Genomic DNA, 24,280 nt, shown 5'->3' with positions numbered 1-24,280 from the left:
ATCTAAAGAAATAGTATATCTCTCACTAGAATGTATTAATTACCCAAACAATAGAAATAAATATGCTGTAGAAATTTGAGGTAAATTATGCAAATTAGCCACAAGTCAGGGGGCAACTATGATGAAAAACATAAAATTAACATTTGAAATTAATGGAATTTATTTACAAAGTTTACAGCAAACAATCAATGCATTTTGGAAGTTAAAAAAACAGGAACAATCCAATTAGGGTAGTGTTCCAACTGCAGGAAAAGAGCAGGCAAAGAACGGCACAACTTCTTTGTGTGATCTCAGTGTAGATACAGAAGTTTAGAATTTAATTTCCTTATTGGGTGGGGAAAGTGCTTGGGAAAGGTTTAAAATTCTGTTTGTTAACTGAGCTCAGGCAACATCATCCCCAGAATGGCATCTTTCTTTACTCCACCTTGAAGATGATATTTCTCCCTACAGTTAAAGCGTTGGATTAGTAGTGCTGCCCTTTGTGATTTCCCTGATTCAAGTCTTGTCTTTTAAGTTTTCTTGACATAGCTGGTTGCATGACTTAAATTTTCATATAGCCTCTGTAAAAAAATGTTCACAGGGTTTCCTTTCTTCACAGGACTTCAAATTCCTTCAAAATGATCTCTCATGAATTCCATTCGTTTAATCTTTCCATATTACTTCCCACTTTTGGAGTTTCTTGATTTGAACCTTTAACAGAGATTTTAAAGACTAATGCATCAACTTCATCACCTACAGTTTCTAAGGCAAACCTTTAGATCTTTCTGAAAATACATGCATGCTTGCAGTCTATCACCCTGACGCAACTTCAATTTCCCAGCAGGATTGTACCCTCCATTTTTCTATCATCCAATTGTCTGTCTAGGAGTCTCTTAAATGTTGTAATGTATCCATCTCTGTCATCACCTCTAGCATTGCATTCCTCACACTTACCACTCTCCATTTAAAAATTCTGCGTCTGACTTATAGTACCCCCTATACTTTTTTCCAATCACCTAAAAATTATGCTCTCTTGTATTAGCTATTTCCACTCTGGGGGGGAAAAGCGCTGGCTTTTGGCTCCATCTGTGCCTCTTATTATCGTATACAGCTCTATCACGTCATCCCGCATCCTCCTTTTACTTTGCTAATTATTTTCTCACTTTATTTCTTGTCTCTTGTGATTTGTTTGGGTACCGCCAGTAAATATTGGAAATGGAATGAGAAATGAGCTGATGTGCTGAACATTTCTAAAATTTTAATTTTAGATTTCTAGCATCTGCAGTATGGTTTTAGTCTCTCACTAAAGTTCCTTGTATTATTTGATTCTCCGTTTGGCTTTCTGAATGGCTTCCTTTTACAGCTCTTCTCTTTCTTTAATCACTGGACAGATATCCTGCTGGATTTCCAATGCTCTGACCTCATATATGGGTCAATGAGAAGCTTATAAGAATGTTTTGGAATCGTAGATTTATTACATTTACTATATAACCATTGCTGACTCTCTCTACAACTATACACAAATCATGTTGATCGAGCAGTAGTTTTTTCTTCTGAATATCATAATTAATTGTTTTTATGTTTTGGTATCTTTGCTTTCTTTTAATTTTCCTTCCAGTCAGACTCAGATGATCTTTCCCATCACTGGTACTAATCGATGGGTTAATACTAATTTGAGTATCTTCTGATTTCCTTCTTAAATGGATGTGTACATTAGTTACTACTAATTCAGTGGCGTACATAACAAGATTCTAAAAATGTGTTATATTGCCTCTGCTATATCTTTCCTCGCTTGTTAAAAGATTAGCAATCTAACTTGTCGAACACCTCTTCTTTATTTTAAATGTAATTATTGCATTTCTGAACTCATCTTCCAGAGTTCTCTTCCCACAGACACAGCCAAATTTACTACTTCCAGTATTTTCTGCTTTTATTCCAGTTTTCCAGCATCTGCCTTTTTTAAAAAACTTTTCTACATTTATGCAGATTCACTCGTGTTGTTTTCTACAAACGTTTGTACATTTATTCCTTGTTTTACTCCACATTGTTTGCACTGCTTCCATTTATTTAACTTGGTGTTCTGTTCAGTGATATAATTTTTAAAAATTATTCTCTAATTCCTACAATGTACAGTGGATTCTGGTTAAATAGCCAAACCTTCATGGAAATAATTAAAAACGGTATAAAAAAGACAAACTACCTTTTAAATGAATACAAATTATGTATTTAAATGAAATACAGAACAAATTAGATCACTACCAATACTACTAGAATACTGATAGTTTTCGCTAGAGGAATTCATCCCTGTATGAGGTTTCCAGGGAGGGGTAGTACCTCTGGTAAGGGATAGTTAACACTATTTAAAAATTGTTCTCTGTAAGCAAAGCATAGTGCCTAACGGCCACACAAGTTCACGCAACTGCTACTAGTTAGAAACTATTCAGCAGCAGTTTCCTGTCCCAATTAAGCAATATAGTGTCTCACATTAACAAAAGGAATCCCGGCTATTTTCTTGATTTTTTTTGTCCTTTATGAATTTTCCCAAATAAGCAGCTGTGTGGATTAACTGATGCCCAATTTAATCAGAAATCACTATATATATTTTTTAAAAGTCACTGTGTGTTGTTCTTTTAACATCCTTACCATTCCAGCCCCATAATCTGTATTCTCGTTCTAAAATTTTAACAAAATACAGTACCTCTTCCAATCTGATACCAGTTTTAGTTACGGTACAGATAAGATCTCCAAGACAATATCTAACCTTAACGTGTTCAATTATTTTTTGTATCTTACATTAAAGTCATGTGCTTCTGAACAATCTCCTCTTTGGAGAGCTTATAGAAGTTCCAAAAACTGATACCTGAAATCAGCTGGCCACTTGGCAAACCCAGAGAAGCTGTTATTGGTGGTCAGTGACATAGCATTAATGCATGAGGGACATAGCTGGACTTTCTCAGTACTGTCTATAATGAATGATTGGCTTTATGTACCAAGTACAGATATGGAAGTTTATGGACTGGGAGGGAAGGGGAGGAGGGTGGTGTTGGGATGGAGGTGGGAGGTAGTGTTTAGAGAGAGGGAGAGATAGGTAGAGTGAATTAAGAGAAAGGCAGCAAGTAAAGGAGAGAGAAGAAAGACCTGCAGACAAACTAAGTATCACTTTGGTTGCAGTTTGGCAATGCTGATGCAGTGACCCTTGATGGTGGCCAGATTTACCTTGCAGAAAAGTGCGGTCTTGTTGCAGTTATGGCAGAGTACTACGACAAAAGTAAGTTTTCTGCATGAAATTTTAAATCATTAACTTCTCCCGGGCTCAAATAACTTGTGGCATGATTTGATGCCTTGTGTGGAGGATCTCTAATCCTCAGTTTACACAATCCAAGCTCATTCTCTTTGAAAACCTAGTTTCAAAAAGGAGAAGCTTTTACAAGGATGATTACTGCTTTGGAAGAATAAGCTTCGTGAAAGGACTTTCATGTGTCATGTTATTGTGAGCCTAGGCATAGTTGTCTAAACCTTCTATAGGGGCCTCCACCTGCTAAGCAACTACATTCCCTTATTGTCTGTTGTTGATTGGGTGTTGTAAATGTTACATATTCATTCTTCATAGAATTGGCACAAAGTTATGTTAGTTCTCCTACAGCCTACTGTATGTACAAAGAAAAATATTTAATGCTTTGAGTCTCAGACCCTTCTTCATAACCGGCAAATGTATATATGAACATTTATGTGTTACAGGCCATTATTTGTCAATCATTTAAAATTACACTACTTCCTTCCTTCTAACAGAAAATCATGCCCCATGCAGAAAACCAGCAACTGCAGGAAATCCACGTAAGTATTAAACATTTACTTCCCTGGCACTTTTCATTCATTTTCTTACAGACTGGGTTTGGTCAGTGTTGAAAAAAATGCTACTCTGCCATCAGTATCTACAGATTTAGAGCAGGACAGTGTTACTGAGGAAAATGATCAGTATTGATCGTATTGAATGAGAGAGCAGGCATCAGGGATCAGGCATCATCCCTGATGAAGATGGCAGAGTTAGTCATCAAAATGTCAGTTTAGTCGATACCTGTACCTGGCTGGAGCCTGAGAAGAGTTTATTCGTTATTGTACCTTATGTCCAAGTTTCATTGCTACCTTAAAGTCTCACACTTACCTTTGACCCGATTAGTGCTGCCTTACGTACTGCAGCAACAACCCTCTGTATAGAATCCCTGGTCTTACTCACAGTCCTCTGAAGACCAAGACCCAACTTCTTGAGCTACTGATACACTAGACCTCATCCATCTTGAGCATCCTTTCATCCTCTCAGCCAACAAAGCTCCAGGTTTGTACTGGGGTGGATTCCAAGTCTTGCTGATACAAACCTGATTACCATCTGCCATCTTTGGCCTTCTACAATTACTCTATCTTTACGAATTCAGCATAAACATTGACCATTCCTTTACCCCACAAACACCCAACTCTTGATCCTGGTATACACATTGATCTAAACCCATCACCTTCCTCCCCAAACCTCAGTGCAGTCATAGATCATTCCTACTGCACCCTTCTCTGCTGCCCTCAGAACAGACACCAGTCAAATTGCTACCTTCCACTTGTCTAAATTCTTCCAAACATGTTCTTGGTCCAAACCTGCCTTGGGTGGTTTCAAGCCCAGCAGCAAAAGGTGGAGGGTTGGATTTAGAGCTAGCACCCCATTCCATAAATATTCAGTGCTACTGAAACACCAACAGAAGCTCTAAAGACCTTGAGAGAGAAGGGATACACCAAGAAGATGGGCTGCACCTGGAGACAAGGTGAAAGACTGGGACAGGATTGAGGACTCTAGTGAGCTCCTGTTGGTGGCCTTTGCCCCAGGGAGGGGTGATGGATTTTAGAAGAAGGCGCTCTTGGTACAAACCAATACACTCATGTTCTGAAAATATGCAAATGAAATCTGCAATATCATGCTCACAATTGAATCAGATGCACTATATTTCATATATATATATACATATACCACAAAAGTTAACACCACAGAAGAAAATTGTCCAGCACATCAACACTCGTTCTGCTTTTTGCTGGAACAATCCAAATCTAATTCCAGTGCCTTACCCACAAAGCTGACATATTGTTCTACTTTAAATATGTATATTTGTTTCTCATTGAGACTAATATAAATTATTAATCTTTTAATAGCCTCTTACTATGCTGTGGCTGTCGTGAAAGATCGAAGCCTGACCTGGAGCAAGCTGAAGGGGAAGAAGTCCTGTCACACGGCTGTTGGCCGCACTGCAGGGTGGAACGTTCCCATGGGAACATTGGTTGAAGAGGGAAAAATCAATGCCTGTGATATTTATAATTGTAAGTATGAATCAATTCTTTTTCTCCCTTGGAAAATTTTAGATTGATTGAAATACTGTTTTTTTTCTAATATTCCCGGGGCATAATAAATAAATTTTCTTCCTACCACTTGCTTTCTTGTCCATTGATGGTACTTTCTGGTTCTTATTTTTTTTCACTTCTATGTACTTCTTGCACAATCTGTCCTTTCAACTTTTGAACATTGCTTTTGTTTCTAATGCTTCTAAAAACTTTTGCTTCGTGTCTGCTTCCTACTGACACCATTTCATTCATCTTTCTTTACAACCTCAAAACACAAAGCTGTAAGTCTCCTTTTATATATTTGTGATTCTGGACTTGCCAGGCCATAGCTAGTGGAAAAACAGTTTGTTTCATTGGTGGTAGACATCTCTTCTGCTATGTGAACTTAGGGTTTGTGTACAGGATGAAGGACTTCAATCCTGTGTAGAACTGAACTGAGAGTTCCATGCTAGAGATTTCATGAAGGATGAGTCATACTAACTATAGAAGCAGTTTGATCATAATGTAATTGCTGGCCTTAAGGTTGTCGGAGTGGGGACATAGTGGGGATAAGCTCCCACTATCTATTAAATGCTTCCATTGGCATGCGTCTCAAATAGCCTCTGACAATCAAGTCAGCTCTTAGTTTTCCCATGTGGCTTAGCTACTAAGCCTGGCAGAACCATTTCTACTAACAGAAGAAGGGACAAAGCTGGGTTACTCATGCCTCAAAACCAGTCATTGCAGACAGATGGGGCTTGCCAGCTCATCCTAGAGAAGGACAACTCTGTTTTCAAACAGCCACAGCCTTGTGACTATACCTACTCATGGGGAAAACTTTGGGAGTAAAAGCTCAAGCAAAAATCCGAAGCTGGAGTTCCTAAGGCAGTCCTACGTTCAGCTCAATGTTAACTGGCAACTCCAATGATGCCTCTGGTGCCAAACTGTTCAGTCTCTGCCGTTCCTTTGGATTCATCAGCTGCTTGGAGAGGGGGAGCCTGCTGCATGGACAACGGCTTGTTCTCCAAATCATACTACCCTGGCTTGTGTACTGACTTCGACGCAGACAGCTAGGATGTACCATTCATGGTTGACCCAGTCTAACGAAGGGCCTTAAATTCCAAACTCCAGACTAGCATATTCAGTTCTTCAAAAAGGGACAATTCTACCTCCACCACCCTTTCAGGCAAAAATTTCTAGATAACCCATTATTCATTATGTTTTTCTTTCCTCTCAAATCCCTTTATAACAATTGCTTTAAATCTATGCTGTTTCCTAGCTTTTGTCCTCTCTACTATGGTCCTGTGTGTTCACACCATCTAGGCCTCTTACCACTTTATGTCCCTCCAGTTTCCTCTGTCTTAAAGAAAACAGCCTTTCTTGCAATCTGTCCTCATAACTATAACATTCTGATGCTAGCAAGTGCTATGAACTGAACAGAACTACATATAGAACTCTGGCCGTGATCTACTGTACACAGTTTGGGAATAATTCCTATGTCCTTGTACTTATGCTTTGACCAAAAGTAGCAGACATCTTCTATGCATTTCAAAATAACTCCATCCACCTGTTCTGACCCATCTTCAAGGTGAAGAACATATACTCCAGGTTCCCTCCATTCCTTTACAGTTAGTATTCTTCCGTTTATCAAGCAAACCCTTCCCGAGATTGCCTTCCCATAATGCTTTACCTCACACTTTAAATTGAGTTCTTTTTATGCTGACCTAACTAATCCATTGATATCTTCAATACAGAACATTTTTGCTCACTACTAACCATACTGATTGCTACCATACAACCATACTAAACTTCTTAATTGCCATCCCTACATTTAAATCAAAAATATGTACACTGTTACAACTACAAGCATGGGGAAAACAATAAATACTCAACACGCCACTGCATGCCACCCTCCAGTCTTTGAGTCTCGCATTAACCAATGCCCATTGCTTTCGTATGGAAGCTAACTTTTAAACTAACTTGTCACTTTCCCTTGTGTTATCTGGGCTTCTACTTTCTTTGCCAATCTGCCTTGTGTGTATTTGTCAAATGCCTTACGCACATTTTTGTTTAAACAATGAAATAGTGCTGAGTTCTCAATGTTTGGAAATTAACATTGAGTTTAGATGCAGAATGATGTGCTATAGGTTGACAACATGAAGTTGAAGAAGGTTCACAAACTTAGTAATATCATCAGCTACTCTGCCTACCTTGAAACTTACAATCCTAGCTGCCTGATTTGATATTCATCCAACACTTGTTTCAATACATGCCATATTTATAATTTGATTCATTTGGTATGCTGCTCAACCCTTACCCTCGAGCCCATTAGTGTAGTCAGCTATGTACTGATATTGGAAGATGAATGCAGCATGTAGCAAACGCTAGGTTCGGGGGCATAGGCATGCTCCTAGAAAGGAGCTAGGAAGTTCAAAGTTTAAAGTAAAATTTATTGTCAGAGTACATGGCACCACATACAACCCTGAGACTCTTTTCCTGCAGGCATACTGTACTTAGCAAATCTATAGAACAGTATCTATAAATGCCTTGAATAGAAAATTATTGGGGTTACGAAGTCCTGCATGATGACTGAAATCAAAGGTTGGAACTTTTACCCTGAAAAGGATTTGCTGTTGATATTGGTATGATCAAGTGTTAAAATCAGATTAGGCAACAGTACCCATGTGACCCTATGGGCCAATCAGTAATATTAGAAGCTGATATTATTTACTGACAAATTACTCTTAAGATTATGTTTCAGATGAGGGTAGGTTTTAAAAATATTAAAATTCATCAGGAAAGATTGCTTGCCAAAGGAAGCGGTAAAGACAGGTGAACAACATTTAGAAGGCATGTGTACTGGCACAATGGATAGGAAGGGATTTACAGGCAAATAGGACTGAGTTAGCTGGGCATCTTGGTCAGCATTAACAAGTTGGGACTGTTTTTCTGCTGTATGTTTTTATGACTATTGTTCCTGAGCAGAGCGCTTTGAACCAAGATTCCTGAGGTCATTATTTCCCGGTAGGAGCAGAACCATTTTCCAGCCAGGCGTGCAGTTGTCCTTCATTCCAGATTGCACTATTTACCTGATTATACTGAGTGATTTACTCTTGGAGAAAAGAAAACAACAAAACTATCCATAAACACAAGAGATTCTGTAGATGCTGGAAATCAAGAATAACACACACACACACACATGCAAAGCTGGAGAAACTCAGCAGGTCAAGCAGCATCTATGGAGGGGAATAAAGAGTTGACATTTTGGGCCAAGAACCTTCATCAGGATTGGAAAGGAAGGGGGAAGAAGCCAGAATAAGAAGGTGGGGGGGGGGGGGGGGGGAAGGAGTACAAGCTTGAAGGTGATATGTGAAGCCAGGTGAGGTAGGTGTGTGAGGAGGGGAGGGATGAAGTGAGAAGCTGGGAGGTGATAGATTGAAAATGTAAAGGGCTGAAAAAGGAATGTGATAGGAAAGGAGAGGGAATGAGAAGGGGTGTTAGAGGGAGGTGATAAGCAGGTGAAGGAGAAAGGGTAAGAGGGGAGCCAGAATGGGGAATGGAAAAAGAGAGAAGGAGAATGGAAGAGAAATTATTGAAAGTTAGAGAAATTACTGGAAGTTAGAGAAATCAATGTCCATACTGTCAGGTTAGAGACTACACAGCCCAACATGAGGTGTTGCTCCTCCAGCCTGAGAGAGACATCATTGTGGCAGTAAAGGAGGCCATGGAGCAACATATCAGAATGTGAATGAGAAGTGGAATTAAAATGGTCGACCATGGGGAAATCCTGCCAGTTGTGGACTAAGCAAAGGTGCTCAGAATGACACGGTGCCACACCATGGCCCGAAAGGATCCAGTGAGGAAGCCGTGTGAACTTTCAACGGGTGTATGCTCACCAGCCTTTCGGTGCATGCATCTTGTTGGACTCCTAAGGAAGCCCTTGGCACTATTGCAGTAGGGAGGTGAAATATTGTTTCAAACTGGTTGGTTTGCATTCCTCTCCAAATTGTGTTTCCGACTGGAATTGGACTCCCCTCTTTGTGAAATCCACTAAAAGTAAGTACTTCAGATTGCTTTTCCTCTTAGCTGAACACAGTTGCTTATTAACAGCAAAGTACAGTACACAGATAGGATAGTCAGTGACAGGCAAATGCATAGTTCTAAAATCATTTTATTGACTGGGAAAATTAACCCATTTTCTTTCTGACCAAAGCTTCATATTTCAGTGCAAGCTGTGCTCCAGGGGCAGATAAGAGTAATCCCAGACTGTGTGCCCTGTGTATCGGTTCGAAAGATAAACTAGATACACAAAATAAATGTGCTGCTAACAGCAATGAGCGCTACTTCAGCTACAGTGGAGCCTTCAGGTACAGTACTAAATTTTCACCTATTTGATATGCAGTCATGTTAAAATTAACAATCGTCAATTATTCTGTTACTTAAATTTCCTTTGTGGTTGTCAAACATGCTCACAGTTTTAATTCAATTAGGGACCAAAGAGCTGAATTTTGGAACAACACACACAAAATGCTGGAGGGACTCAGCAGGCCAGGCAGCATCTATTGAAAAGGGTAAACACTTGACGTTTCAGGGCAAAACCTTTCATCAGGTCCTGATGAAGGGTCACGGTCTAAAACGTTGTCAGTTTTTTCTTTTCCATAGATGCCGCCTGGGTTGCTGAGTTCCTCTAGCATTTTGTGTGGGTTGCTCGGATTTCCAGCATCTGCAGATTTTCAGAAGTGCAGTGGGAGTGGCGAACCTTGACATCATGGCAACATTTTACTAAGTGTGGCATCTAGGACACTTGTTAAACTGAAATCAGTGGGTACAATGAGAGAAGACTCCCATGGCTAGAGTTATGCAGTTAGAGTTATTGGAGATTGATTATCTCAATCCTGTGACTTCAGTATAAGAGGTTCTCGTGACAGTGCCCTAGCTCAACCATTTTGCTTCATCTACTTCATTAATGACTTTCCTTCCATTGTATGGTTAGAGTGGGAATGTCTGCTGATGATTGCACGATACCGAACTATATTGGCAAATCTTCAGCAATTGCGGAAATTCATGCCTGCAAGCAGCATGATCTTGACAACGTTTGGACATGAATTGATATGTGGCGAGTAGTATTCATTACATTGACTTGCCACGCAATGGCCATCTTGAACAAGAAAGGGTATTAGCACTTTCACTTGGCATTTAATGGAATTGACATCACCAAGATCCCCCAGTACATCCCGAGAGTTCACCATTGATCATGGTTTCAATTGCACCAGTCACGTAACTTGGCTTACAAAAATGGAAAGGGCACAGGAATCATTTTGTATTTTCCTTCTCCAGTCTATTTTTCTACCTGCTTCTGCTAGTGTTGATTGTCAGTCCATAGCCATTGACAGTCAATGCCTTCAGAAGTGAGCATGGAAAATATTAAGACAGTTCTTTTCTTTGTAGATAAATAGTGGTATATCAAAAGAGGGAATTATTTATTTGCAAATCAGAACACTTAAACAATATTCATGCTAGGCTAGACCCTAATGACCACAGTTCAGTGATAGACTTTGATCATTTTGCATTGTTTTTGTTCAAATTGTGTTCTTTCTTGGCTAAAATTTTTGAGAATAATGTCTATTAACAATTTGCAAAAGTTGTTTATCTTGTGAAGATATCTGATGCTATGTGCCTCTAATGCTGCAGGTAAATTCTTCATTGCACCTGTGCATATTTTGAATTTTGACTTTGTTTACTTACAAGCTTCTACTTCAGACAACATATTTAACTCAGACTCCCTTACCACCTAATAATCCTATCCAATAGATTCACAGTATGTCCATATATATTAATTATTTGTTTAAATCTCTTTCAGGTGCCTTGTGGAGGAAGGTGATGTTGCTTTTGTTAAACATACAACTGTACCGGAGAATACCGATGGTACGTGTGACTTCATGTACATCATGAACATAACAAAATAGTAGGATTAGTAACTGAGAATCCTGGAGTAGCAATCCAGGGGCCTGAGTTTAAATCCCACCATGACACTTCTGAAATTTAAATTTAACTTACTGAATTTTTAAAGGAGAGTCACGGTGACCAGTAACATGGCTGATTCTTAAATAACCCAACAATGGCAATTAGGAGTGGGCAATAAATGTTGGCCTTTCCAGTGATGCACAGATCCTAAATACTGCAACCCTTCGTCAACTTTTTTCTGTATTAACTAAGTTAAATCCCTTACACATTTTCTGTATAGTCTTCATGTTACTGCTTTATTCTATCACCAGCAAATTTTGATGCAATGTGTTCATTCTCATTTTGAATACATTTTTTGCACTACCAGAATCTATCACATAACCCGCCTCTACCTGAGATTTAAAATTTCAAACCCTATTCCATAATGACCACTGTAATTTTGTAAAGATTCCTATTTGGAGGAGGAACAGAAGCTACACAATTGCATTAGACTGTGCTGCTGAATATTATTATTTGTCAAAATATGCTGGGTTCATTATTCACAACTGTACCTCACTCAGGAAGGATACATTGTACTGCTCATGGCTAAAAAATTAGAATCCTTAGCATTAGCTAGGTGGTCATGAAAGTTTTTTGAATGGTTGAGGACCATACTGTTTTTGACAGCTGTTAAATCATAGATAATTAATCAGTCATAATTGCGTTAATGAACGAGAAAGGTGCCTTGCTACTTCCTTGTGTTCTTACCATGCTTGAGAACAATTGCCTGGAATCGGAATCAGAATCAGAATCAGGTTTATTATCACCGTCATGTGGCATGAAATTTGTTAACTGAGCAGCAGCAGTTCAGTGCAATACATAATATAGAAGAGAAAAAAACAAATAATAATAAATAAATAAGTAAATTACAGTATATGTATAGTGAATAGATTAAAAATGTGTTAAAAAATGGAAATACTGTATATTAAAAAAATGAGGTAGTGTCCAAGGGTTCAACATCCATTTTGGAATCGGTTGGTGGAGGGGAATAAGCTGTTCCTGAATCACTGAGTGTGTGCCTTCAGGCTTCTGTACCTCCTACCTGATTGTAGCAGTGAGAAAAAGGCATGCCCTGGGTGCTGGAGGTCCTTAATAATGGACACTGCCTTTCTGAGACACTGCTCCCTGAAAATGTCCTTTGTTGATTAGTGCCCAAGATGGAGCTGACTAGATTTACAACCGTCTTCAGTTTCTTTTGGTTCTGTGCAGTAGTCCCCCCCCCCCCCATACCAGACAGTGATGCAGCCTGTCAGAATGCTCTCCACAGTACATCTATAGAAATTTTTGAGTGTATTTGTTGACATACCAAATCTCTTCAAGCTCCTAATGAAGTATAGCCACTGTCTTGCCTTCTTTATAACTACATCGATATGTTGGGACCAGGTTAGATCGTCATTTATCTTGACACCCAGGAACTTGAAGCTGCTCACTTTCTCCATTTCAGATCCCTCTATGAGGATTGGTATGTACTCCTTCATCTTACCCTTCCTGAAATCCACAATCAGCTCTTTCGTCTTACTGACATTGAGTGCCTGGTTGTTGCTGCGGCACCATTCAACCAGTTGGCATATCTCACACCTATACACCCTCTCGTCACCACCTGAGATTCTACCAACAACGATGGCATCATCATCAAATTTATAGATGGTGTTTGAGCTATGCCAAGCCACACAGTCATGTGTATACAGAGAGTAGAGCAGTGGGCTAAGCACACACCCCTGAGGTGCGCCAGTGTTGATAATCAGCAAGGAGAATATGTTATCACCAATCTGCACAGATTGTGGCCTTCCAGTTAGGAAGTCGAGGCTCCAGTTACAGAGGGAGGTATAGAGGCCCAGGTTCTGCAACTTCACAATCAGGATTGTGGGAATGATGGTATTAAATACAGAGCTATAGTCGATGAACAGCATCCTGACATAGGTGTTTGTGTTGTCCAGGTGGTCTAAACCCATGTGAAGGGCCATTGAGATTGTGTTTGCCGTTGACCTACTGTGGTGACAGGCAAACTGCAATGGTTCCAGGTCCCTGCTGAGGCTGGAGTTCAGTCTAGTCATGACCAACCTCTCAAAGCATTTCATCATGGTCGATGAAGTTAGTTTGCTTGATTAAAGTAGCATTTGGTGCCACCATACTTTTCAACCAAAAATGTCTTTTTGTTTTATTTCTATGAGAAAATATAGCTATGATATTTGATGGAATTGTTTTCTTACTTAGGGAACGGAGTACTATCTTGGAATCAGAATCTACAATCTACCAATTATTATCTGCTGTGCAAAAATAATACCGTGGTCAACGTCAATCAGTACAAGAAGTGCCACTTGGCTAAAGTCCCAGCACACGCTGTTGTGACTCGATCAGAGAAAAAGGATGAAGTTGTCCGACTTCTGAAAAGAGAACAGGTAAGTGTAAATATTTCCTACTTGGCTACATGGTGCAGAAGGTTTTCACAGGTGAATTGTACCAAGCTACAAACGGATTCTTCCTAACAATGAATTCTGGGTCAGCCAAAAAGGTATCCATACAACTCTGATTTGGTATTCCTTTCCAGAACGTAACATCTGAACATTGAAAATCCAGCTCAGTATTTGCTAAAAATGCAATTCAGTTGAATTGTTCAGCTCATATTATCAAATCTATGGCCTTGTATTCTGCTATAACACATGTTAAAAAGAGTTCACCTAAACAAAACTATGGAACTGTGCTTTCTGCAGTTTCTTTTGTACACTTTTGCAATATTGCACTGTGAATTTAAAATCCATCTTTTCAGAGTAGTGTGCTTGCTTTTCTACTTATAAATCCATTTATTTATGAAAACAGTAGCTAGTCTTGGACTCGGGTCAGATCATTGCTCACACTTCTTTAAAAATTGGAGTGCACCATTTCTGCTAATGTGTTATTAAGCCTTATGGCAACTAATAAATAACATGGAAACACATTCATGAACAATTTCCTTTTTCTTCAGAGAGTGCTCAGACATGATAATTGAAACTTATATTGAACAACTAACATTTACTTACTATGTAATATGAATGTTCAGAATGGTTTTCTGGTCATATGTATCTAATTGAGGATAGTACACCTTAGTCCACATGAATAGAAATGGTCTTCCTCACATGCACAGGTATAGGTAAATACTCACTGTGAAAAGAGGAATGTCAATTGCTAACCTCGTGTCCTATTCCTTGAGTTATTATGTTGAGAGCATACTCATTAAACCCACAATTTTGAATGAGAACCCTTTAATAATGCCTGGTAAGCTAAGTCCTCTGAGATTGTTGAATGAAAGCCCATTAACAATAGCACTTACACTGCATTGGGATGCACAAAGAAAATTTCAATTGTGCTAGTTTGATGTCCCTTTACCCTGTCATATATTAAAATATCAGGTAGAAGGAGGAACTTTACGTTTCTAGCCTGCACAACATAGTATTTCTTTGGTGGATTTACAATAACTTTGGTGACCAGATTTCATCTAGTGCTTTCTTAAGAATCAGTTAGGTTTCTTTCATTAAAGAATTGTATATACCTGAATGCACAAAATTCATATTTATATTTATTAATAATAATTTGTAAATATAGCCTTTTCTGTGCATATTTTGGATATAAATCTTAGTGTTATCAAATTATTCTACTTTTCCAATTTCCTCTTTTGAATAATTCTAATCTGTCCAGCTTTGTGGCTAGATGGAAGTGATCCTATCATATGGCTTGACAACTCATTCCACCAGTTTCTGATTTTATTCCTTTTTGATATTCGGTTCTTTCTTTTCTCCTGTCAAATTTTAAAAATGCTATGTTTACATCCATTTTTCATAATTACCTTTCAGCTAAGTATCAGTTTCTTAAAATTCCTTCCCCTTTTTAATCAATTTAAACAATTTTTTCTTTTAATATAATTTATTCTATTTTCTTTTTTCATCCTTAAAATATTTCTTAACTCTGATTTTGTGCCATATTGAATGTCCTTTATTTTATCCTGAACTTGATCTATTTCAACGAAACACAACTCTTTCATAAAAACAATAGTAGGCAGGCTCCACTGCCCCTCAAACTTGTTGCACCTTTCACTGAGATCATGGCTCAACAGTTGCTCCCTGATCTCCAAAGCTCTTGATGCGTCCGTAGGCCAGCAATCAGAGTGCCTTAGCTCTAGACGTACTTATTGCTCAACATCCATGGTTCTTCAGATTGGATAATGTCAATCTGAATCACAACCCTTATGTAATGTCCGCCATACTTAATGAGCATTTTCCCTCTGTTTTTACTGTGGAGAAAGGCATGAAGCCTTTAGTTCAGGAAAACTAAACGGGGAGGTCATGGAGTTGGCATTACAGCAAAGGAGGCGCTGAATGTCTTAAAAGGTATAAAGGCCGAAAAATCTCCAAGGCCTGACTATGTATATCCAAGAACACTAGAGAAGGCTGGAGAAGGAATTGCAGGAGCCCTGGCAGAGATATTTCCATTATCGTTCACCGCAGGTGAGGTGCTGTTAGATTGGAGTGCAGCAAATTTAGTACCTTTATTTAATAAGGGTGGCAAATCAAAACCTTGAAACTATAGACCAGCAAGTTTAGCATCTGTGATAGGTAAGTTACTGGAGAGGATCTGAGGAGTAAGATGGACAGACATCTGGAAGGATAGGGGTTGATTGGGGATAGTCAGTATGGCTTTACTTATGGGAGATCATGGCTTATACACTTGACTGAGCTTTTTTTGATAATATGACCAAGCAAGTTAATGAGGCAGGGCAGCAGATATGGTTCTGTGTGGCCTTAGTAAGGCTTTTGATAACAGTCCACTTTGTAGGCTTCTCAGGCAGGTTAGAGAGCATAGAATCTAAGGAGAGCTGTCTAATTGGATACATTATTGGCTTGATGTTAGAAGGCAGAGGGTGATGGTGGAAGGTTGTTTCTTGGATTGGAGGTCCATGACTAGTCGTGTACCTTGTGATGCAGTGTTGGTCTTATTGTTGTTTGTCATCTATATCAATGACTTGAGTAAGTTTGCAGATGATACTAATGTAAGTGATACAGTGAACAATGAAGATGTTCAATAAAATTTACATACGGAGATCTTAATCAGCTGAGTAAGTGGGTTGAAGAATAACAAATGGAATTTAATTTGGATAGGTGCAAGGTGTTACATTTTGGAAAGTCAAATCCCGATACAATTTCCACAGTGGACAGGAGGGCCCTGCGGAGTGTTGTAGAACAGAGGGACTTGGAGTACAAGTATGTGGTTCACTGAAAGTGAGATTACAGCTGGTGAAGAAGACTTTTGGCATGGATGACCTTCATAAATCAGAGCATTAAGTATAAAATTTGGGAGGTCATGATATAGCTGTACAGAACAGTGGTGGGACTGCACTTGGTGTATTGTGTTATGTTTTGGCAGTCCTGCTATGGAAAGATGTTATGAAACTAGAAAAAGTACAAAAAAGATTTACAAGGATGTTGCCTGGACTTGAGGGTCTTAGATACAGGGAGAGATTGGACAGTCTAGAATTTTATTCCTTAGTACATAGAGTCTGAGAGGTGATCTTATGTAGTTGTATAAAATCACAAAGGGCATAGGTAGGGTGAAAGCAATCGGTATTTTTTTTGCAGAGTTGGGAATCAACAACAGAGGCCATTAATTTAAGGTAATAGGAATTTGAAGGTCATTGCTTTTTACACTAATGGAGGTATCTTCGTGGAATGAGCTGTCAGAGGAAGTGGTTGAGGCAGGTATAATAATAATTTTTAGAAGGCAGTTGGATAGGTACTTATTAGAAAGGTTTAGAAGGTTATGGGCAAATAATGACAAATGGGACTAGCTTAGACAGGCTTCTTCGTCGGCATTGGCCGTTGGGGTTGGTGAGACTGGTTCTGTGCTGTACAACTCTCTGAATCTCTCCCAGCATGTGGCCAGGCTTAGTCTAAGATTATACCCCTAATTCTAGACACTACACTGATACCCTTGCATCATTTATCCTTCAGAATCTTATTTATTTCAGTTAGATCTTATCTTGTTGCTTTAAACCTAAAGTTTAGACCTAACTTGCTCAGACCTTCCCCATAAGGCAGCTCCATCATCCAAGAATCAGATTGGCAGCCCCTGCTGCATCTCCCCTCTATAAGGAGACTAAAGATGCACAAAGTATCCAGGTACAGCAAGGCTTACTTATTTTTCAGCTTCATGCCCTTTGCAATATGAACCCACATTCTCTTTACCATCTCTCAGAGAACAAACATGAAACATTCTTGCATTATTGAAATAACAGTCTACTTTTCAGTACTTCCTACCAATGATTATAAGGTCTTCCTTTGGCAGACATCTTCTCCTCAAAATTTCACACTTATGCCAGTGCCATCAGGAAGCTTGTATGCATTATTTTCAGTCCCTCAACTAAATCATTTTTATTGTAGTCTTTCTTGTCTGCATTCTAGATATCCGAGTGCCTAGCTCAAAACCCTGAGCCAACCCATCCGCTTTCAATTACCAAACTGAATGTGCCCATTCAACACTCCCCATTCCCCCCCTTCCTGATTCTATCTGCCTGTTGTCCTCCCAAATAAGTATTTTTGTCTTTCTCTTCCAAGCCTCTGTCTCACTTTTCCTTCCTATTTCTGTATGCTGGCTAGCTTCCCTCTACTCTCTCCTGACTTGAAACTACAATTGTCTCTTTGTTTCTATTATTTCCACTTAATCCAGTGAGTTCTTCAAGCATTTTATTTTTTGCTGCATTTATTGTACCTCATTATTCTGTTAATTAATATTTGAACATAGTGATATATTCCCTACAATGCCACTATTTGTCATAATACTGTCAAACTCCCATACATATTTTCTATTTTTCAATGAGATCTCACTGGCAGCTTTGATTTTGATGGAAATTCTGGATTCTAGCACTGGATTTTGAGGTGCATTTGGTACTGGCAAACCATATTCATAGTCTGTTTATAGTTGCCTTCAAAAAAGCAGTAAGTCCACATAGATCACTTGTTGACATCAGTAACAAATTTGCTTTTTACTGCAGGTGAAACACGGTATTAACGGGACCCAGAAAAACACATTTGCAATGTTCAGCTCCGGGTCTTGGGGCAAGGACCTACTTTTTAAGGATTCCACACAGTGCCTCATTGAGATCACCAAGACGAATGATAACACTTTCCTGGATATGAACTATGTGAGATCATTGGAAGCACTCAATCGCTGTAAACATCCTGGTAAGTACCGATGAATAGGAGTACATTCAGAATAGTTCTTTAATATCTTCTTTTGTGTATTGAACGTGTTCCAAGCAGGAAGTTATCAGGATTCACATCAAGTACCTGCAGATCATGTTCACTCTGCCAGACCAGCAGTGATGCTTGGGTTGACAGCTGGGTCTTGGATAATGACTTCATCTTATGTGAGCAGCGTGGCATCCAAAAGGATGTGCTTTGGTTCTTTATAGATAGATAGATAGATAGATACTTTATTCATCCCCATGGGGAAATTCAACTTTTTTTCCAATGTCCCATACACTTGTTGTAGCAAAACTAATTACATACAATACTTAACTCAGTAAAAAATATGATATGCATCTAAATCACTATCTCAAAAAGCATTAATAATAGCTTATAAAAAGTTCTTAAGTCCTGGCGGTAGAATTGTAAAGCCTAATGGCATTGGGGAGTATTGACCTCTTCATCCTGTCTGAGGAGCATTGCATCGATAGTAACCTGTCGCTGAAACTGCTTCTCTGTCTCTGGATGGTGCTATGTAGAGGATGTTCAGAGTTATCCATAATTGACCGTAGCCTACTCAGCGCCCTTCGCTCAGCTACCGATGTTAAACTCTCGAGTACTTTGCCCACGACAGAGCCCGCCTTCCTTGATTCTGTGACTCTATGACTTTTGCTTAATGTGTGAATTCAGCAGAGGACACCAGAGCCAATAATGCCCTCATGACTGCAGAGCTAGAGTTCAAAGAAGAACCATTAAGATCACCAGAAGTGTAGAGCGCAGGAACATCCCTTTTACCTCAATCTGTCCTCACCAAACTCTTTTGTCCAACTACCGTAATTCTGAAAAAGGATCTGGTGCTTTCCCAGTGTATGATGAATAGACTTTTCTCTGGCTTCCAGCCCAGTACATGAAGATGGCAGAGTTTGTCATCAAAATGTCGGAAGTCCGAAAAGAGTGTATTTGTACCCTAATTCTATTTGCCGTTTCCTTGAATACCTTGCCCATTTACAGTGGCAAGCAGAAATTTGGGCACCCCTGGTCAAAATTTCTGTTACTGTGAATAGCTAAGTGAATAAAAGATGAAACACGAGAAAATCTGCAGATGCTGGAAATTCGAACAACACACACAAAATGCTGGTGGAACACAGCAGGCCAGGCAGCACCAATAGGGAGAAGCGCTGTCAATGTTTCGGGCCAAGACCCTTTGTCAATAAAAGATGATCTGATTTCCAAAAGACATAAAGTTAAAGTTGACACATTTCTTTAATATTTTAAGCAAGATTACTTTTTTATTTCAATTTTTTACAGTTTCAAAATAACAAAAAAGGAGAAGGGCCCAAAGCAAAAGTTTGGGCGCCCTGCATGGTCAGTACTTAGTAACACCCCCTTTGGCAAGTATCACAGCTTGAAACCACTTTCTGTAACCAGCTAAGAGTCTTTCAATTCTTGTTTGGGGGATTTTCTCCCATTCTTCCTTGCAAAAGGCTTCTAGTTCTGTGAGATTCTTGAACCGTTTTGCAAGCACTGCTCTTCTGAGGTCTATCCAGAGATTTTCGATGATGTTTAGGTCGGGGGACTGTGAGGGCCATGGCAAAATCTACAGCTTGTGCCTCATTGTGGATTTTGAGGTGTGTTTAGGATCATTATCCTGTTGTAGAAGCCACCCTCTTTCATCTTCAGCTTTCTTACAGATGGTGTGATGTTTGCTTCCAGAATTTGCTGGTATTTAATTGAATTCGTTCTTCCCTCTACCAGGGAAATGTTCCCTGTGCCACTGGCTGCAACACAAGCCTAGAGTATGACCGATCCACTCCCCCCCCCCCCTTAACAGTTGGAGAGATGTTCTTTTATGAGATTCTGCACCCTTTTTCCTCCAAACATACCTTTGCTCATTGTGGCCAAAAAGTTCTATTTTAACTTCATCGGTCCACAGGACTTGTTTCCAAAATGCATCAGGCTTGTTTAGATGTTCCTTTGCAAACTTCTGATGCTGAATTTTGTGGTGAGGATGCAGGAAAGGTTTTCTTTTGATGACTCTTCCATGAAAGTCATATTTGTGCAGGTGTCGCTGCACAGTAGAACAGTGCACCACCACTCCAGAGCCTGCTAAATCTTCCTGAAGGTCTTTTGCAGTCAAATGGGGGTTTTGATTTGCCTTTCTAGCAGTCCAATGAGCAGTTCTCTCGGAAAGTTTTCTAGGTCTTCCAGACCTCAACTTGACCTCCACCATTCCTGTTAACTGCCATTTCTTAATCACATTACAAACTGAGGAAACGACTATCTGAAAATGCTTTGCTATCTTCTTATAGCCTTCTCCTACTTTCTGGGCATCATTTATTTTAATTTTCAGAGTGCTAGGCAGCTGCTTAGAGGAGCCCATGGCTGCTGATTGTTGGGACAAGGTTTGAGGAGTCAGGGCATTTATAAAGCTTTGAAATTTGCATCACCTGGCCTTTCCTAACAATGACTGTGAACAAGCCATAGCCCTAACAAGCTAATTAAGGTCTGAGACCTCAGTAAAAGTTACCTGAGAGCTCAAATCTCTTGGGATGCCCAAACTTTTGCACGGCGCTCCCTTTCTTTTTTTTACTCTAAAACTGTACAAAACAAAAATAATACACTAATCTTGCTTAAAATGTTGAAAAGAATGTTTCATCTTTAATTTTATGACTTTTATGACAGTTCATCTTTTACTCACTTAGCTATTCACAGTAACAGAAATTTTGACCAAGTGTCCCCAGACTTTTGCATGCCACTGTGAGTGCCAGTCTGAAAGTCTCTTAAAGGTAGCATTGGATATTAAGATTCTGGGGCACCATCTTTTACTTCCAATGCTTTTGAACTGAGTACAAGCCTTTACATCTCCATATATTATTGTACCCAAAATAAGAAGAGCCAATGCATTTTGATAATGTTGGTGGAGCTCAGCTGGGCATTGCTGTGTGCTGTTTGAACACAACTAATATCCTCCACCCCCAACTCTTGAACTCTATTACTTTCCCCCAGTCTCCAACTCCATTGTCATCTGTGTATATGATTGAAACTTTGTGTCACAAGCAAGAGAGAATCTGCAGACGCTGGGAATCCAAGCAACACTCATAAAATGCTGGAGGAACTCAGCAGGCTAGGCAGCATCTATGGCAAAAAATACAGTTGATGTTTTGGGCTGAGACCCTTCAGCAGGACTGGAAAAATAAAAGATGAGGAATAGATTTAAAAAGTGGGGGAGGGGAGAGAGAAACACAAGGTGATAGGTGAAACCTTGTGGAGGGCGGAAGGGCTGAAGTATTTAGCTGGGAAGTTGACTGGTGAAAGAGATACAGGGCACAAAAGGGGGAGTCTGATACAAGAGGACTGAAGGCCGTGGAAGAAAGAAAGTGGGGGAGGAGCACCAGAGGGAGGTGATGGGTAGGCAAGGTGGGAGAGGGAAAAGGGAATGAGGAATGGTGAAGGAGAGGGCAGGGAGGCCCATTACCATAAGTTCGACAAATCGATGTTCAAGCCATCAGTTTGGAGGCTATCCAGATGGAATAGAAGGTGTTGTCTTCCCAATATACCACCTACCTTAACAATTTACTCTCTTCTTCTCATCCTGGTCATTCAGTTTCCTAATTCTCCTCTGCCTCTTGCAACTCCTCACACATTTTCTCCATTGGAGTTCTGCTTCCTCAGCCTCTAACCCCACTTTTACTTGCATGTTGTGGCGAGCATTCGGTCCATGTTGACAGGTGAGAGAAGCTTGTTTAGCTCAACTGATGGTTTTATTGCAACAAGCGCAAAACCAGACCGGTCACCATGACCCGGGGAGAGAACCCACAGTCACATACAACTGGGGGAATTGATGATCACACATCCCTGTTACAGTCAGGGTGACCCACGAACACACACGCAGATAACAGTATAACCCCAGTTACAATATGTTTCTAGGTCTGTAACTTTGGTGTTTCTTCCTCTTCCCACCTCCCACCCTTCTCCTTGTCTCTTTTATCCCCCACTTTTCTTCATCAGTATCTAACCTTGCAGCTGACCTTTAGACTTTTTCTTTCTTCACCTGACCAGCTGACAACTCGTATCTCTATAGTACCTCTTAATGGATAATCCCAAAGTATTTCAGAATAAAGGAACAAGGATCAACCTTAATTCCAATATACATTTACATGTATTTAGAATTTGCTGTGGTGTGTTGGTGAGGGCATTGCATGAAACAAAAGTCAAAATTCAGCAATTATAAACTCTAAAGAATTATATAAAAATAAAACTATAAAGTACATATGGAATAAAATGTGCATAAGTACATAAATACCAATTTACAATGTAGCAGCATTATAACAAGAGATTTAAGGTGTTTACAGTACAGTACAGTGAAGGGGACAACAGACGGGGGGGTCTTAATTAATTGAATTAAATACTTCTAAAGTTATTAACCGTTTTAGTGTAGGAATACATTAACCAATCCATGCAGGGCAAGATATCACAAAGCAGCAATATGAAAATAAGCAGATTTTTTTTTTAGTGTTATTAAATCATAGATATCTTTGTATAGGTCACCAGTGAGAAATATTGCACGAGAACTCATATTTTCCAGAGTTTACATATTTCATTTTATAGTAAATTAAACAATGCCAACACTGCCTCGGTGTTGCAATGAAGTATCACTAGGTTTTCAAACTCTCTCAAAATGGGACATGACCTCACAAAATTCTGATCCAGAGTGAAGGATGCCATCATTGAAGTGATGGCATGCCCCCTGGTTCAGTGTAACCTTTCATCCACCATTCCTCCTGCCTTACTGGGCTTTCTCAGCCTCAGTGTGCTTACTGCCAGTTCTCCATTCCTAGTGAACTTACAAAGAAGGTGCCCCTGTACCTCTGTATAATGCCATGGTTGGTTTATTGCTGCTTGGTATATTCAATACTACATTCTAATTATTTGCTCATTTCTATTCCAGCGCTCCTGGATATATGTTCCTTTGAAAAGTGCTGAACCACGCAGGACTGACCTGACAGGATCTGGGCACCAAGTAATGCGAAATCCTTCCATCAGTCTGAAAACTATGACATCAACATATTGCAGACCAACATACAGTACCATAAATATATTTAAGTCACCTATTGATAAAATAAGCAAAGTGTCCCATGGAAGTAATGGGGGAATTACTTTTCATCTGTGATTCTGTAATAAAAATCATCTTTTGCTTCTTCAATATTTTATTAGTTTATTTCTAAATAAAATCTGTAAGATCAATGATTTGGCCATTACAATGGAGGGTTAATCTTTTATATGTAGTGTTGTTAAGGTGAATAGGGAAAATGACCTAAAAGAATTATTCTGTGTGATATGAACAGAATATTGTTAAAGCAGTAATATTGGAATTGAATTATTATTGTCACATGCACCAAGATACAGTGAAAAGCTTGTCTTGCATACTGATATGGAGATCAAATCATTACACAAAGCATTAGGGCATTAACAATGCAGAATAAAGTATGTGCCAGCACCAGAGAATGTACAGGTAAACAATAATGTTGCATGATCATAATAAAATAGATTGAGGTCAGGAGTCCATCTTATTGTCAGAGGGAACCATTCATTACCTTATAACAACAGATTATGTGAGTGTGGATGGGAGCAGCCTCACTCTCCTGCAAAGCAAGGGAGTCAGTACTTCATCATGACAAAACAGCAAGGTAGTAAAATCTTTTGGCTGCATTCTTCCACCATTGAATAATGTAGTC

The 24,280-nt window shown here is 39.4% G+C and overlaps 1 protein-coding gene across 1 annotated transcript in view; it reads left to right on the top strand.

Annotated features, from left to right (window-relative positions):
- The window catches only part of tfa (transferrin-a), a 47,637-nt gene extending 23,889 nt beyond the window's left edge, over positions 1 to 23,748 (top strand). The window contains exons 10-17 of the mRNA XM_073040744.1: positions 3,151 to 3,247; positions 3,769 to 3,813; positions 5,167 to 5,331; positions 9,545 to 9,698; positions 11,192 to 11,256; positions 13,549 to 13,733; positions 18,353 to 18,542; positions 23,494 to 23,748. Coding sequence (XP_072896845.1) covers positions 3,151 to 3,247; positions 3,769 to 3,813; positions 5,167 to 5,331; positions 9,545 to 9,698; positions 11,192 to 11,256; positions 13,549 to 13,733; positions 18,353 to 18,542; positions 23,494 to 23,528 — 936 coding nt within the window. The 3' untranslated portion in view covers positions 23,529 to 23,748. The remainder of the gene's footprint in view (positions 1 to 3,150; positions 3,248 to 3,768; positions 3,814 to 5,166; positions 5,332 to 9,544; positions 9,699 to 11,191; positions 11,257 to 13,548; positions 13,734 to 18,352; positions 18,543 to 23,493) is intronic.
- Positions 23,749 to 24,280: the final 532 nt, after the last annotated feature.

Source organism: Hemitrygon akajei, chromosome 3, assembly GCF_048418815.1.
Source record: "Hemitrygon akajei chromosome 3, sHemAka1.3, whole genome shotgun sequence".
In the NCBI taxonomy this organism is placed as follows: domain Eukaryota; kingdom Metazoa; phylum Chordata; class Chondrichthyes; order Myliobatiformes; family Dasyatidae; genus Hemitrygon; species Hemitrygon akajei.
This window is presented reverse-complemented; position numbering and strand designations above follow the sequence as displayed.